General features: G+C 45.0%; 1 protein-coding gene across 2 annotated transcripts in view; it reads left to right on the plus strand.

Moving 5' to 3' along the window:
• Positions 1 to 16,122, plus strand: part of LRRC2 (leucine rich repeat containing 2) — an 81,486-nt gene that overhangs the window by 34,647 nt on the left and 30,717 nt on the right. The window contains exons 1-2 of one of the 2 annotated variants that reach the window (XM_061128793.1): positions 6,090 to 6,214; positions 15,841 to 15,984. In XM_061128793.1, coding sequence (XP_060984776.1) covers positions 15,860 to 15,984 — 125 coding nt within the window. In that variant the 5' untranslated portion in view covers positions 6,090 to 6,214; positions 15,841 to 15,859. Of the gene's footprint in view, positions 1 to 6,089; positions 6,215 to 15,840; positions 15,985 to 16,122 lie in introns of those variants that run through there. The other variant, XM_061128792.1, reaches the window with a different exon arrangement.

The following is a 16,122-nucleotide window of genomic DNA, read 5'->3' on the forward strand; positions in this document are numbered from 1 at the left end:
GAAGAACTAAAGAGCCTCTTGATGAAAGTGAAAGAGGAGAGTGAAAAAGTTGGCTTAAAGCTCAACATTCAGAAAACTAAGATCATGGCATCTGGTCCCATCACTTCATGGCAAATAGATGGAGAAAGAGTGGAAACAGTGGCTGACTTTATTTTAGGGGGCTCCAAAATCACTGCAGATGGTGATTGCAGCCATGAAATTAAAAGACGCTTACTCCTTGGAAGGAAAGTTATGATCAACCTAGACAGCATATTAAAAAGCAGAGACATTACTTTGCCAACAAAGGTCCGTCTAGTCAAGGCTATGGTTTTTCCAGTAGTCATGTATGGATGTGAAAGTTGGACTATAAAGAAAGCTGAGCGCCAAAGAATTGATGCTTTTGAACTGCGGGGTTGAAGAAGACTCTTGAGAGTCCCTTGGACTTCAAGGAGATCAAACCAGTCCATCCTAAAGGAGATTAGTCCTGAGTGTTCTTTGGAAGGACTGATGTTGAAGCTGAAACTCCAATACTTTGGCCACCTGATGCGAAGAACTGACTCATTTGAAAAGACCCTGATGCTGGGAAAGACTGAGGGCAGGAGAAGAAGGGGACGACAGAGGATGAAATGGTTGGATGGCATCACCGACTCAATGGACATGAGTTTGGGTAAACTTTGGGAGTTGGTGATGGACAGGGAGACCTGGTGTGCTGCAGTCCATGGGATTGCAAAGATTCGGACACAACTGAGTGACTGAACTGAACTGAACCCAGCCTCTGGCCAGTAATTACTGTGTTAGAGACCCATGGAGGGTCTGGTGTAGGAGACCCTGGAATAGGGGGTTCCCAGTCACTGGCAGCCCACATTCTCTCTTATGGAGGGCGCTGACAGATGGTCTTGGTCTCAGGATGGTTCAGTACCACCCTTTTGTCATCCAACCCAAGTTACTGTGCCAGTGCATGAAGAGGCCAAACAAACCTAAACGTGTATTGGGCATGTGAACCTGGGTTCGACAACACTCTGAGTTGTCTTGTATTAAAACCCGGGGCAAAAGAGAGTTGTGTGTGTGTTTAAAATACACAAGTAAGAATTTGACTTAAAACCAACCAACCAACCAAGAATAGTCGAAGCAAAAAAAAATAATAAGTAATCCCAACAGAGATTTCCAATGTTTATCTCAATATCAAGGAAGAAAACACCTTTGGAGGTAGGATAAGTTTTTAGCTTTAAAAAGCCAATTCAGCGTTTCAGTGGTTGAGACCATTTAGAATTAAACCTCAACTAAATAGTTAATAAGAACAGCCATTTCTGCAGCACAGTGATGAGGTTTAAAGTCAAAGGCTACTTTTTTCATAGGACTCCTAGGGACAGTTGTGTGTCGGCTCGGTCATTGTCTCCTCAGGCTAGAAGAACAGCGAGCCAGGCTGGGGAACTTCAGCTGAGGAATGTGGATGCTGCCAAGCTCAGCATCCAACGGCTTCTGATAAAACCCAACTGACACTTTGGCAGAAGTGGAGCCCTTACCCGTTCACCAACAAGTAAATGGCTTTCTCTTTTCACCAGGTAACTTAGCAAATAGTCACTGGAAACCTCTTCTGTATTTGCACAGACAGATTTGTGGGGTTTAGAAGAATAGATTCTTGCTCTCAATACTCTGCAGTCTCAGAAGGGAAGACTGTTCAAACGAGCCAATTTAATGCTATACTGTTATAGAAATTGGGTAAGAGGGACAGAGAAGGCCTTCGGAGGAGACTTGTGTGTGTGTGTGTGCGTGCACGTGCGCGGGGTGGAGGATATATCATACAATTTCTATATAGACATAAACTGTCTTATCAAGAAACACTTGGTGTGTTTCTACATTTACAGTGAGCTCCCTTGAATGTATATCCTGGTGATTTTTGGGAAATATATCTAGCCAGTAAGCTTCTAGCGCTGGAATTGTTTGGTTAAAGGGAGGACATTTCCAAATTTATTTTCCAAGAAGGTTGCGCTGATTTCCTCTGTCTCCATTCTCCTCCCTTCCACACACATCCCTCAGGTCCTTATCAGCTGCAACAAGCATCTTGTGCATGCATGCTAAGTCACTTCAGTTGTGTCTGACTCTTTGTGGCCCAATGGACCATAGCCCACCAGGCTCCTCTGTCCATGGGATTCTCCAGGCAAGAATATTGGAGTGGGTTGCCATGCCCTCTTCCAGGGGATCTTCCCGACTCCAAGATTGAACCCAGGTCTCTTACATCTCCTGCACTGGCAAGCAAGTTCTTTACTACTAGTGCCACTAGGACCTTAGTTTCCTGACTGAGGATCGAACCTGTACCCCCTACGGTGGAAGCAGAGTATCTTAAGCACTGGATCACCAGGGAAGTCCCACAACAAGCATCTTAATTTTTGTTGATTCTGTTTGTGAAAATAGTATCTCGTTGTTGTTTGGGTTTGCATTGTTATGTTTACTGGATGCTTGTATTTCTTTTCCTATGAACTGGTAGGTGCTTCTGAGAGCACATTTGAACTGGAGTTTCCCTCATTTTGTCAACCCTGTTGTTAACTACCAGTTTTCTTGTCTTTCACCAGCCCCTCTCCTTATGCCTTATCCCCCACACCAGGAGATCCAGAAACCTGGACTTCTGGAAATCTCCCTTCCCCAACCTCTAGAGCAGTGTCTGTCTGTGCTGGTTTCCTTTTGGCTCAATCCTATTCTGTCTGCCGCATCTGTGGCTGACACATTACCTTTCAGCCTTACTTTCTAAATGAGAAGGTGGGGTGGGCGTGGACTAGGTCTTTGAAAAGCTCCAAAGGAAAACAACTTGCGCCCCCTAGCCTGAGCTAGGAAATACAACAAAAAATAACTCCCTGACCGCAACAGTGAAGGAAAAAATAAGTGAATCTTACATACTCTAAGCAGAGCTGAATTCTGGGCAACTTATTCAAGAGAGGTCACAATGTACAAGACGAAATAGTCTTGATGCAGTTACCGGAAACCATGTTAGGGTAGGGGGGATTCTGATTTAGACTTTTAACATGGCTATGGTTTAGAATTCTCACCAAAATTTTCCTCCTTTCAGTCAAATTAATCAAATATTTACTCTGCTGAGCGTACTAGAGGAGACAGAGGTCTCCTAGATTGGACTACTGTTCCTTTCCCACTTCCCCCAGAAAAGATGAGCCCAATAATGTATTCCAAGTACCGTTTTAGTGTTATCAAAAACCTGCTGATGGGGAAGGAGCCATCATTTCCTGATGGCCCCTGACCAGGTCAAGGTCAGTGGCCCCGGACAGACAGACAGATAGATGGGCAGACAGACTCTTTGAAGGGACTTGGGAAGGTGAACTGGGGTCCCACTTGGTTTCATAAGACCTGGAGGATCTCATTTTAAAGTGCTTCTTAAGTGGATTTTGTATCGGATTGCATTCAGGCATTCTTCACAGCTCTTAATGGTTTTGAAATGGATGAAATGCAAGTGGAGGGACGGAGGGAGGCCAAAGTGTAAAACCCAGGCTGTATCAGAGATGGGTTAAAGTGCTCCAGGGAGAAGATTTCCTGTATGCAAATGACCCTGGGCAGTTTGAGGTGCTCCCCACTCTGGAAACTCAGTTGATCCAGGATAGATATCTGATGTACGGAAACTGTGAATAAATGATATTCTATTAAGTCACTGAATTTGTGAGAATTTGGTACAGCAATATAAGATGAATAGGTAAAATTTTTTTACTGAAGTATGTTTTACATTGATAAAAGTCTACAGGTAATTAGGGTTACAGGTTAGCGAATTATTCCAAAGTCAGAACCATGGAACCACAACCCAGGTCAAGAAGAAGAGTATTACTAGAACCCCAAAAGTCTACTTCCTGCTTTTTCACAGCCACCCCTCACTCCCTCTTCATCAGAGCTTTCACTGTTTAAATTTCTAATCCCGAAGGTTGGGTTTCCATGGTTTTGACCTTTTTATATCCATCAGTGTGCATGTATTTCTGCTTCTTTTTGCTTTTCTTTGATGAGAGTAATCCATATTGTTTGTAGAAGCTTGTTTATATTCAATTGCTGTATAGTATTCCATTGCATTAAATCTATACAAAGATTCAGCACCACTAATTGAAAAGATCTTTCCTATAATACTGATCTATCATGTTATTTCATTAGCAGTCAGTTGTTCATGTGTTTTTGTGAAGCGTTTTATCTTTTCTAATGCCTTATTCTCTCTTCTTATACCAATCTCATTCTGTCTTTAATACTGTAGCTTTATACTTTATAATTATAAAGTCCTTGATATTCAGCATAGTAAGTTATGTCCCTTCCATATTTAAGCGTATAGCAACTACTCTTGACCTTTTACATTTCCATATAATTTTTAGAACATTTTCTAAATCTCTAAAAAATTTTGCCGGGATTTTGATAAAAGCACATTGATCCTTTAGAATTACTATCTGTGTCATATTGAGTCTTCCAGTCTATGAAGATCTGTTTAGGTGCTGTTTAATTTCTTTAAAAAATTTTGTATTAATAATTTCTATATAGAGATATTATAGAGTTTTGTTGGATCATTCCTAAATATTTATTCTTTTAATGTTAAAGTGAATGGTATCTTTACCTTCCATTTTTGTGGCACTAATTTTTATATTGATCTTGTATCCAATGCTCTTAAGAAATTTACTTATTATATTAGCTAGCACTGCCATAATACCACAGACCAAGGGTCTTAAACAACAGAAATTTATTTTCTCACAGTTCTGGAGACTAGAAGTCCAAGATCAAAGTATTACGAGGTTTGATTTCTTCTGAGTCCTCTCTTCTTGGCATGCACGTGGCCATCTTTTTGCTGTGTCTCCCAGAAATTTTACAAACTAAGAAATCTGACAGATATGAGAGATCAGATCATCAGTGATTATTTCATTATTCTTTTTCATAACACTCAGCTTTTTTGATTCATTGCATTAACCACAGTTTACCGATGGATATTTAAATGTTTGTTTAGAGGACACTCTTCCAACAAACTGTGACATTCCAAAGGGCAAGATCCTGTTTAATTCACTACCAAATCCTTAATACCAAGCATATTTCCCGGACTATAGTAGGCACTTAATAAATATTTGGTAAATTAATGGATGAATGCCTCTGGAAGAAAATAAGTATGTATGAGAGATTTCTTTCAGTTAGTTTTATGACTGTAGTTTCCACTTTCGGTAATGATAGAAAAGGTAAATCAGATCTGCAGAAAACAATTAGAAAGTTGGAGTTGGACAAAATAATTTTTAAAAACTGGCTTAATAATCAGTAGATCACTTGGATTCAATACCTAGTGCAGCCTTCCTGAAGCCAGGGCATTGAGCTCAGGCACGACTGAGTGACTATGTCAATGTAAACTTAGTATACCATTTAAAATGGTAGCTTAATTAAAATGTCAATAAATAGAAAATGTTCCATATAGAAAACAGTCCCTCAGAAATCAAACTATTTTCTAATTAGAGTTATTATGTACCTATTAGACAAAAGGTGTTTTTGCTGTTTTAGGGTGAAGTGTATGAGGAACTCTTGTCATGAAGGGTTGTGTTGGACATGATTACTGCTTATTAAGTGATTATCATATCATCCCAATGTTGAATATCAGGAAAACATATTTGCCAAATTAGTAAAATCTCTAGAGAGAACCTAAACTCACATATGTTTTAGGAAATTAATTTCTTAATTAAATTAAGAAAAAAATGTAACATGAAACCAAGATTTTGGACATCTGTTGCTTCAAATACAGTGCGGGGGGTGGGGGGAACAGCCCTTACATTTCCTTGGTCATATGGCTTTCTTATCCTGCTTTTTGTTTGGTTCCTAGTTTAGCGAGCTAAGAACGCGGCACCCTTGGCCTTCTCTGGCCTGTTCTATTCAACACGCTTCAGGATTTCCAATGTCAAAAGGCACAGCCCACTGCAGGGAGGTGCAGATAATCCCGGGTTATAGGGCTCAGATTGGCCGGCTCGTCGTCCGCGCTGTGCCAAACCCTCCCCTCTCGAGTCTGTTTTGTCTCATGCAGGGCTGAGTCACATAGAATAGATAGATAGTTTATCAGCACATGTCCTACAGATCATATTATCAGCTTACAAATATAGCCCGTTAGCGCACAGGCGGGCAGGCTCCCCCGGTCGGAGCGTTTCCGGCCGCAGCGTGTGGCGGCCGCGGTGTAAACAGGCAGGCTCGGATTCCGCTCAGAGAGCCGCGGCAGGGGTTCAGGTCCGCAGCGTGATCACGGGTAGGTGGGCGTGGGGGGGTCAGTGCGCGGCAGCTCCTGAAACTGGGGGTGACTGTGGGGAAAGCGAGGGAGGGGGTGTGTGGCACCTGCGGAGGTGGGGGGGGCAGTGCCACCTTGTTTATCTCTGTCCCTGCTGTGCCAAGGCTTGGACGTGGATGCAGGCAAAAGATTCCGCATCTATCTGCGTTTTAAGGCAGGGCCTGGAATTGAAGGAGAGGCTGTGGGCCGCCCTGTCCAAGCTGCGGGTCTGCTGGCACCGGCTGCCACACATTCCTGCTCCTGCTTAGTGAGTTACTCCCAGCGTCACCCTTGTACCCAAGGGTGAACTCAAAACCTTCTGGTCCAAAGTGCTGTCCAGGGGAGATAAATCATCTTTGTTTGTGCTTCTTAAGTGCCGGGGAGGGGATGATCAAGTGATGGGGGAAGTCTGACCTGCAGGAGAGCCTGGGGGTGAGGGTGGGAAAGTGACTGGAAACCCAGAGAATTGTCTAGTTTTGTAAGCAGTTCCACTGTGCTGGTGGCTCTTCTAATGACCAGATCCTGTTAACTCAGAGGCTGGGTATTCTCCCAAAGAACCTTCTGTTACCATGGCTGATAGAGAAAAATCCCCAGATGCTCATGTATTATATCTCTTGTGCTTATCTTATGTTTAATTGGGAACAATGTCTGTATTACTTTCTTCTTTTCTTTAAATAACTGACAGCTTTTTGAGCTTTACTAGGTGCCAGGTACTGTCTTAAGCACTTGACACAAATGATCACTCATGATCCACCCACTAATCCCATAAGCTCAGTGCTGCTGTTACGGCATGTCCGCATGAGAACACTGGGGTTCAGAGAGGTTAGGTATCTGTCTCAGGATGCAAGACTCCAGCCCTGCAGGCTGACTCTGAGACTGTCCTCTGTCTGGAGCCTCTGCCTCCCGTGGCCAGATTTTTCTAGCCTAAAAAATTACCATAAAATAATGGGTGTCCCCGGGGGAACTCTGATCAAGGAACATGAAACGTGACTTAATTTAGAATTTGGCTGAAATAGTGTGGCTGTTGTGACTGACCTCACTTGAAGATTTAGCCACTATTTCCCCCACTGTTTCTATCAGAAAACTCACTCTGTGTGCCAACTCTGGGGGTCCAGGCCTTATGTGAGGGTGGGAAAGAATTTGTGAGCCACTAAAGACCCTAGTCTGCCATATTATTCTCCCACTGTACCTTGGTGTTACTGGAAGTTCCTGTTGGTTATAGTCATTCCCTTGGATCCAGCAAGGCTGATGAGAGGCATTTTCTGCAGACGGAGAATACACCCGGAAGAACACTATGGAAGGCCTGGAGCTGGTTAGTCCAAGGGAATGAGCGCCCCTGGGGGCTCTGAGGAGCAGGTGGGGAGGAGGAAAGCCAGCCCTCTCTCCCTGTGTCTGGTCCAGGTGACCCCTGACACCTTCTCCCTCCTCCCCTGTTTGCTACTCTCCCCCTTCCCTGCCTCACACAGGCAGCATCAAGATTGGTTTGGCATCTGAATTGTGTAGTTCGTTAAGTCTCCTCCCAGACTCCCCCAGGCCCTCCCCACTTTAAATTCTCTGAGATGTAAGCCCTGCCCCCTTCTAGCCCAGTCTGTCATTTGACCAAGATTGAGAAGACTGGGTGACCCGTAAGTCTCCCCTCCCACGTGGAACCCTGGCGTATGACTCTAAGTGGAAACTAGAGTTCTGGCTCGGGATAGCGGACGATTCTATAAAGTGGCTCTGATATACCTGACTTGGAGAGGGAGCACGGAAAACCATTCAACTAATCCCAGAAGAACAGTTCTTCCCGCTCTCTCACAGTCCCTGTGGGACTATCCACCCTCCTCCCAAACACACTTGAGGGTGTCCGTCCCCTTCTGGCTCCCACAGCAGCTCCTTCAGTCTCTGCTGTCGATTCCACACGCCGCTCTGAAATGTATCCCTTTAAACATCTGTTCATCCCTCCAGGTTGAGAGCTCAGAGGCAAGGACATCCATCTTTCTGCATTTAATGAGTGTCCCTAAATGTCAGTTATTTAGGGTTCCTGGGAGTCAGTGAGCAGAAGTACACTCCAAGTAAACAGGCTGCTTATGTGGGGTTTCTGTGTCGAGGTTCAGAAGCAGGAGCCTGGCGCTTGTAGCCCCCTCTAGCTCCTGTGTCTGTGACTGTGTGACTTAGCGTCAGGGGCTGACTTGAAGGGTCAGGCTCTGAGCCCCAGTCTGCAGCCCCTCGGGTGGCTGCTTCTGTCAGTAAACCGTGTTTCTGTCCGTCCATGGGCAGATAAAGCATAATTGAACAAATGGTCAGATGATTCAACTTGTATGATATGCTGTGAAATAAGTAAGGAACAGTCTGAAAGACAGAATCGCAGGGGGCTCTACCTTAGACAAAGAGGCTGGGAGTCCGCGCCAATGGGAGAACAGCAGAAGCTGAGTTCAGAGGTGTAGGGGTGGGGGGAATTGTTTGGAAGGGGAAATGTCTAGGCAGAGGGAGCCGCCTGTGCAGTCTGAGGGGGGATGAAGCCAGTGGAGGGGTGGACAGGCTCTGAGGAGGAGAGCAGTGGGGGCGAGTGGGGGGTATGGCTGAGGGGAGGTCACGCCAGGGTCTTATTGGGCCCTGTGAGGAGCTGGGATCTCCCTCTCAGCCCAAAGGGAAGTCTCTGGAGGACTTGGGCCAGGTGGCAGCATGGTCGTGTTCTCCTCAGATGGTGATGCTCACCACTGTGTAGCAAATGGATTGGACGCGGGTGAGTAGGAAGTCAGGAGACCAGCTGTGAGGCTTTTGCACAACCAGGGCCAGATGTGGCATGAATTGGTGGTGAGAAACGCATGCCCTCTAAGACCCACAGGACAGATTGGTGTGTGAATGAGTGTGTGTGTTTGTGTGTGTGTGTGCGTGTCTTCACAGTGGGTGATCAGGGTGAGGAAACAGAAAGCATAAAGAAATGACCTCCAGATAAATATGAAGTCATTGTCGAGCTGGGGAATTAAGGCAGCCAGGGATGGATAGATTCTAGATGAGTAAGTTTGGAGGGAATCGTGTTTCTTTTGAGATATGTGTGAGAAGTGGGTATGTCAAGGAAGCATAGACACCAGATCCCACTATAAACTAAGACTAATTTTTATAAGTGCCTCCTTTTTACTATTTTACCATTTTTTTTATTGCTGCATAAAAATTATCCCAACATTTAAAAGGGTAAACGTTTGTTCTCCCATATTTTTGAAGGGTCCAAAGCCAGGAGTGCCTTAGCTGAATGGTTCTGGCTCAGGGTCTCTCATGAAGTCCAGATTTTGGCAGGGCTACAGTCATCTGAAGGCTTGACGGGGGCTTGAGGATTTGCTGCCAAGACAGCTTCCACTCACGTGGCTATTGGCAGGAGTCCTCAGTTTCTCTCACGAAATTTCTCACACAAAATTTCTCCATAGGTGCTTGAGCACCCTCAGGGCATGGTGGCTGGCTTTCCCCCGAGTGAGTGAACTGAGAGAGAGGGTGATAACCCATCTCAGAAGTCACACACCATCACTTTTACCACATGATAGTCATTAGAAGTGAGTCCACAAGTCCAGCCCAAGGTCAAGGAGAGAGGAATTAAGCTCTAGCTTTTTAAAAAGAAGAAAGTCGACGCATTTGTGCGTGTAATTTAGAGCGCTCACATCCACCAGAACTTTGTGCCCGGGAAAACCAGAGCCGTTCGGGGAGCAGAAAGGAGGCAGATTCAGGAGCAGGGGAGCAGGTGCCACTCAGTCAGCAGCCTGGGGGAATGAAAGGTGCTCTCTCTTATTGTTCACAAGAGCTGGGGTTGGCAAATGATCACCCACAGGCCCGGCACAGGGGCACTGCCAGGACAACGTGAGCTGTGGAGACCAAACCGGAGTAACACCCTTTGTTCCCATTCCCCCTAGGCTCTCAGCACCTGACCAGCTGTATCTCAGTGCTGCCCAGGGCCCATGCTGGTTGCCATTCACATATTTGAGACTCTACTGCGGGCAAATGCCAGGCCCCAAGCAGTCGAATCTCTGCTCGAGGGTTGGTGAGTTAGCATGTCACCGACTTTCAGCCCACTGTCGGGCTTGAGATGAGTGGGAGGGGAGGACACACAGGCATCACTGGGGCAGAGAGCGAAGCTGACTATAGCAGGTCGCCCCTCCCCTGCCCCATGCTCGTGGCCTGCCAAGCCTTTTCCTCTTGGGTCTGTCGCTCACTCTGGTCCTGAGAATGTGTCCAGTGGGCAGCAACTGGGCGCAAGCATAGATGCGAGCTCATTGCTTGGGCAGGCCCACGCCAGACAAGCAGGGAGGCCAGGCATTTTTCTCTTTTGTTATATAAGTACTTTCATGAAATATTTACTATCTTGCCCTTTACTAAAAGTTTGCTGATCTTGCAGTAAAGCAAATGGTTTTTCCAGGAATAAAAAATTTGTTTCCACTGTGAATCCAACCTTTGAGCCTCTCTGAAGGTTGACATTGTCACTCAGGGCCTGAAACACTGGAGGGGAGTGAACCTGACTACACTTTGTACCTGTGTCCTTTTCTGTTGTAGTGAGGGACACAGTGGGTCCCTCCCCTTTCACAGTCCCAAGTATTTTCTTATCTGGAAGGTGCTCCGTGGCTGTAGACACTATGGCCAGATCTAGGGAGACTTGTTCTCATGATTCTGTGCTCACGTTGTGAAGCCAGATCTCCAGCAGAGAACTGGCATGAGAGTCCTCTTGGAACCGTGAATCCTTGCTGTTAAGTTGATTGTGGGCTCAGCCTAAAGCTCTGCCTTCTTATGCTGCCTCAGGAGAGTCTCCTTGGTTGTAGTGTTTTCTCTGAGAGGTTAATGTTTTCTTTGGGTCCAGGGTTTGCAGACTGGGCCCTGAAGAGGTTAATTTTTCTCTTCTGCTACGGTGTAGTATTGCTGTTGTTTAGTTGCTCAGTTGTGTCCGACTCTTTGCAACCCCATGGACTGTAGCCCGCCAGGCTCCTCTGTCCATGGGATTCTCCAGGCAAGAATACTGGAGTAGGTTACCATTTCCTTCTCCAGGGGATATTCCCGACCTAGGAATAGTGGATTCTTTACCACTGAGCCACCTGGGAAGCCTTTGGTGTAGTATACTTTGGTGATATTTCTATAGCTCTGCAGAAAGTTAATGCTTAGAAAATTGCATTTTATGTAATCACCTGAAAGAGTGGACTGAATGGAGGTCATGGTACAAAAAAAGAGATTAGCTTTGTGAATTTGCCAGGGGACTCTCATTCCCCCCAGGCTGCATCCGTCCTTGAATCTGTCTCCTCTCTGGCTCCGCCATCCCTGCCCTGGCTCCAAATGGCTTTTTATCCCTGGATAGAATGACTCATGGGCTCTTGTCGTAAAACCACTTTCCCAGTCTCAGCCCCACCCGTGGGGCTATGACCTCCTGGGTTAAGGTCAAACCTGTTCAATTGTCTAGGGGCCCCTGGACTTCAGCCCTGTCCTGCACAGGGTGCCAGCAACTGGGCTGGACCTGGGACTCAGGAGCTGATGTTTCTCCGCTTCCCAGGATCTCTGCTTGTTACAGTGTAGATCCCCAGCATACAGTCACCACTTACTGTGCTTAGAGTCTCTAGTTTTCACTACGCACATTTGTAAGCAGAACATCTGACAGGCAATACTTTGACGTAAATCCTGGCACATTCAGAACCCCCTTAGTTGAAGGATGGTGCCTCTTTTTCTGCTTCGCAGAAAATGAAAATAATGAACGTGGTTAAATGACCATCAGGATAGATTCTTTCCCACCAAAATACCGAGACTAATGCTGGTTTAGTGAAAAGCGTTAGTTGCTCAGTTGTATCCAACTCTTTGTGACCACATGAACTGTAGCCCACCAAGCTCCTCTGTTCACGGAATTCTCCAGACAAGAGTCATGGAGTGGGTTGGCCATTCTCTTCTCCAAGGGATCTTCCTAACCTAGGGATTGAATCTGGGTCTCCCGCATCGCAGGCAGATTCTTTACTGTCCGAGCTACCAGGTTTACAACTATTTAAGAATAGAACACAGGCATCGAGAAGAGGCAATCTCTGTAATAGAGGGACTTTAATTACATATCTCTAAATGCATAGAAATTAATGTACAGATCTGGTTACTTTTTGTGGATTTACTGACCTAAGAAAATTAAAGAAATACCACAAAAGAATCAGAGCCATGACTGGCTGATCTAGAACACACACCCTGGATGGCAAGTGAGTCTTCCAGCTTTAGTTATTCTTGGATGACTGGCTGTCTACACCACTCAGAAGCAGTTCACTTTATTTTGGCTTTTTGGTTTGCTTTTATGTGTAGACTTGGATTATGTGCAGAGATTTCCTCAAAGAAACTAGGCTGCCTGATTCTTTCTTTTTTAACAAGTATTCTCCATTACTGGCTATAGTCTTTAATCTCTTGTTTTCAGGCTGATGCTTGGCATTCCCTTATGAAAACTTTTAAAGTCAAAAGTCAAAACTTTTTAAAGTCGTAAGTCAAAGCCTTAAGTCTTTTGCAGTTTAGGGGAATTCCCTAGTGGTCTAGTGGTTAGGATTCTGTGCTTTCACTGCAGAAGATGTGGGTTCAGTCCCTGGTTGGGGAACTAAGATCCCACAGGTCACAAGGTGTGGCTTTAAAAAAATAAAAAAGTGCTCCTGAGCTAAAGGTAACAGAGTAAGCAAAGTGGTGACAGGAAAATTAAATGCAGAGATTTCTGGTTTGGAGTAAGATGGAACAGGCAGAGTCTTTACTGTCTGAGTCAGCAGAGAAGCCCAAGATGGAGCAAACACACTTAACCCTTCTTTCCCACTAAATGCAGCTTTAAAACCTGGACATACTGCTCAGAACAGCAATATGAAGTCCCCGAAAAGTAAACAGTTGCAAGAGAAGAAGGGAAGGACACCAGAATTCAAAGTAGCACAGAACCTGTGGTCTCTTCCCCATTTTTTCCCCTCAAGTATTCCCCAGCCTGGACTCAAGGCAGCCTGAAACCCAGAATTGAAGACACAAGTATTTAATTTTGCTCAAGGAGTGAGAATGGGGCTCCTAATGCTCAGAGACTGGGGGGAAATCCCTGTCTTTTATCTTTTTCTTTTCTCCGCTCTCTCACGCCTCAGTCCACACAGGATTGTGTGGCAGGAGCTGTGAAGGGCGCTGGGGAGAAGATGGGCAGTGGAGGACGTCAGTCACCCAGACTATGAGAGAGAGGGTCCTTCTTTTCTGATCGGAGAAACTGTGGTCCCCAGAGGGTGGAGGAAACTCTCATTGAGTTTTCCCTCTCACTGTCCTCCTGATGCTTGAATCAGTACAGTTGTAGGACATGCACAGTAAGGTAGTAAGCAGGGTAGCTAAAGTCTCAGGTCTCTGACCAGAGGACTGAAAAGTGAGGCCCAGGAATCTGGAAGGACCAGAGAGATCACCAAGAGGGAGGGGCTCTGGAGAACAACTCCGAAAGGTTGCTTATGAGCTCCTGGGCTCATCCCCGAGCTGCACCTCTTCAGATCTGGCCCTGACAGCTTGTCCATGTCTGTTAGAACCAACCACCAGGATGGGCCATCACACCGTCCCAGGTGGCCACTAGGTGGCACCCGTGGAGCAGCTGAATAGTCAAGACGGATCTGTTGTGCGAATCACAACCTCAGGGGGCAGGTTGGAATTGAGGTCTGAACCCAACCAAACTGATCACCTGCTGTGTGAGCTATCACGTTATTGCCTCTCAGCTCAGAGTGCATCCTTCAACGTGTGAACTCTGTGGTATACGATGGAATTCCTCTAGGTATTTGTCCTCTGAAGTGAACATCATGTTAACCTTTCTCCGGAGAGGACACTGCAGGGACCGTCTAGTAAGAACGGGTTTCCTGCTTTTCCCATGGTGGGTGGCTCACAAGACGAGAGGAAGTTTTTTGCAAATCATACATCTGGCAAAGGACCAGTATCTGGGATATGTAAAGAACTGCCACAACTCAACAATAAAAAGACAAACAGCCCAGTTTAAAAAATGAGCAGAGACTCTGAATAGCCATTTCTCCCGAGAAGGTATACAAATGGTCAATAAGCACATAAAAAGATGTTCAGCATCATTAGCTATCAGGGAAATGCAAACCACAAGACTCCCTGCACACCCACTGCGACGGCTGTAATACAAAGGGAGATATTAACCATGTCAGCGAGTATGTAGAGCTACTGGGACCCTTAGACACTGCAGATGGGAATGTAAAATGGTGCAAGTGCTTTGGAAAACAGCCTGGTAGTTCCTGAAAAAGTTAAACATAGAATTGACATATGACTCTCTAGTTCTCCTCCTATGTATTTACCCAAGAGAACTGAAAACATATGTACAAAAACTTGCACCATTTGCACATTTGTCAAAAATTTCCTTTAGGTAGAAGAGTTTTAAGGGAGACAAAAGACAGCCCCAGATGTCAGAGAGGAAAGAGGGGAATCAATTGAGGTCAGTATTTTCAGCTCTTGAGACTAAATTCATGGACCTCAATTGTTCAGCTGCACACACATAAGCCAATTCTCTTACTCATATTGGCAAGCCATTTGTGGAGAGCACAAACTTGAGGCAGAAGAGGAAATATTTGGTTTTGTATCCCCACTGACTGCTATTTAAAAGTGTCTGGAATTGGAACCGAGAATATTCAACAGCCATACTATTTGCCAACTGACGCTCTGTGTATTTTGCAGATCAGGAAATGGGTTTAGCCAGATTTCAATGCTGTAGGTAGGGGAAGTTTAAAACAATATCTAGAAACTTGTGTTACTTCGATAAGGGAGAAAGTACTCCTTAATGGAATGAATATCAAAATGTACTTTTGATTTTTTTTTTTTTTTTTTTGCAGTGAGCAAATAATCACCTAAAACAAATAGTAGAGTTGAGGTGGGAAAATAAAAAGAAGAGAGAAATGTCATTGAGTGGGCTGAGAGTGAGGCAAGCTGGGTGCAAATCTTTTATTCACTTTCTTTCACTTATTCACTTATTCTTTCAATAAATATTTATGGAGAGCCTACTATGTGCCAGGTGCCATGCTTGGTCTCACCAAGAGGTGATGACCAAGATGTACCTGAGTCTGAATTTTCTTGCATTTGGAAAACCACATAAACAGAGATCAGCAGCTTGTGAGGGTTCATGTCACAGGAGAAACCTACAGGACAAGTGCCCAGGCCGTGTGGTTAGTCCCAGGCAGGAAAGTGCTCAGCGGGGTTTGGTACAATGCTTGGTTTCTTACTTAATGGTGGTTGGTGTTTAGCCTCAGATAACCAGCATGTGTGTTTTAATTAATTCATCAAATTTATCTTTGAGCGTGTTACAATGTATTTGGAAGATCAGATTCCAATAAATTTAATAGAATGTGGAACCATGAAGCTTGAGGAATGCCCAGGGGGCTTTGGGAACCCATGTTTCAGCTGAGGGGTAAAGAGATAAGTGTGATGTTCTAGAGGAGATGACCCCAGTTGAGTGCTGAATTTTTACTTACAGACAAGAGTCCTCTCAGACGTTAAGGACATTAGAAACTGCCATTCTGGAAGCAACAGGGCATTTCATCATTAGTGATAAAATTGATTCACTCATGTTTTAAAGTTCAAGTTAAAACTATTTTCTTCTCTGTGTGTATGAAGCTGACATATATATGTTTCTTAAATAGGTAATTTCATGCTTCCAAAATGGGACATAAAGTGGTCGTATTCGACATTTCCGTCGTCAGAGCCTTGTGGGAAACTCGTGTCAAGAAGCACAAAGCCTGGCAGAAGAAGGAGGCAGAAAGGCTTGAGAAAAGTGCTTTGGAAAAGTATGTGTTCTCTGTACTTGCTTTGCACTTTCTTTAGCGAATAGGGAGGCTGCAGTTATGTTGTAGAGGGGGTGCCTCTCCTCTGAGATTTCTCCCTGTCAGTGACATGTGCTCACTGGACTTCAGAATCTTCACGCT

The sequence above is a fragment of the Dama dama genome, chromosome 24, assembly GCF_033118175.1.
Source record: "Dama dama isolate Ldn47 chromosome 24, ASM3311817v1, whole genome shotgun sequence".
Lineage (NCBI taxonomy): Eukaryota > Metazoa > Chordata > Mammalia > Artiodactyla > Cervidae > Dama > Dama dama.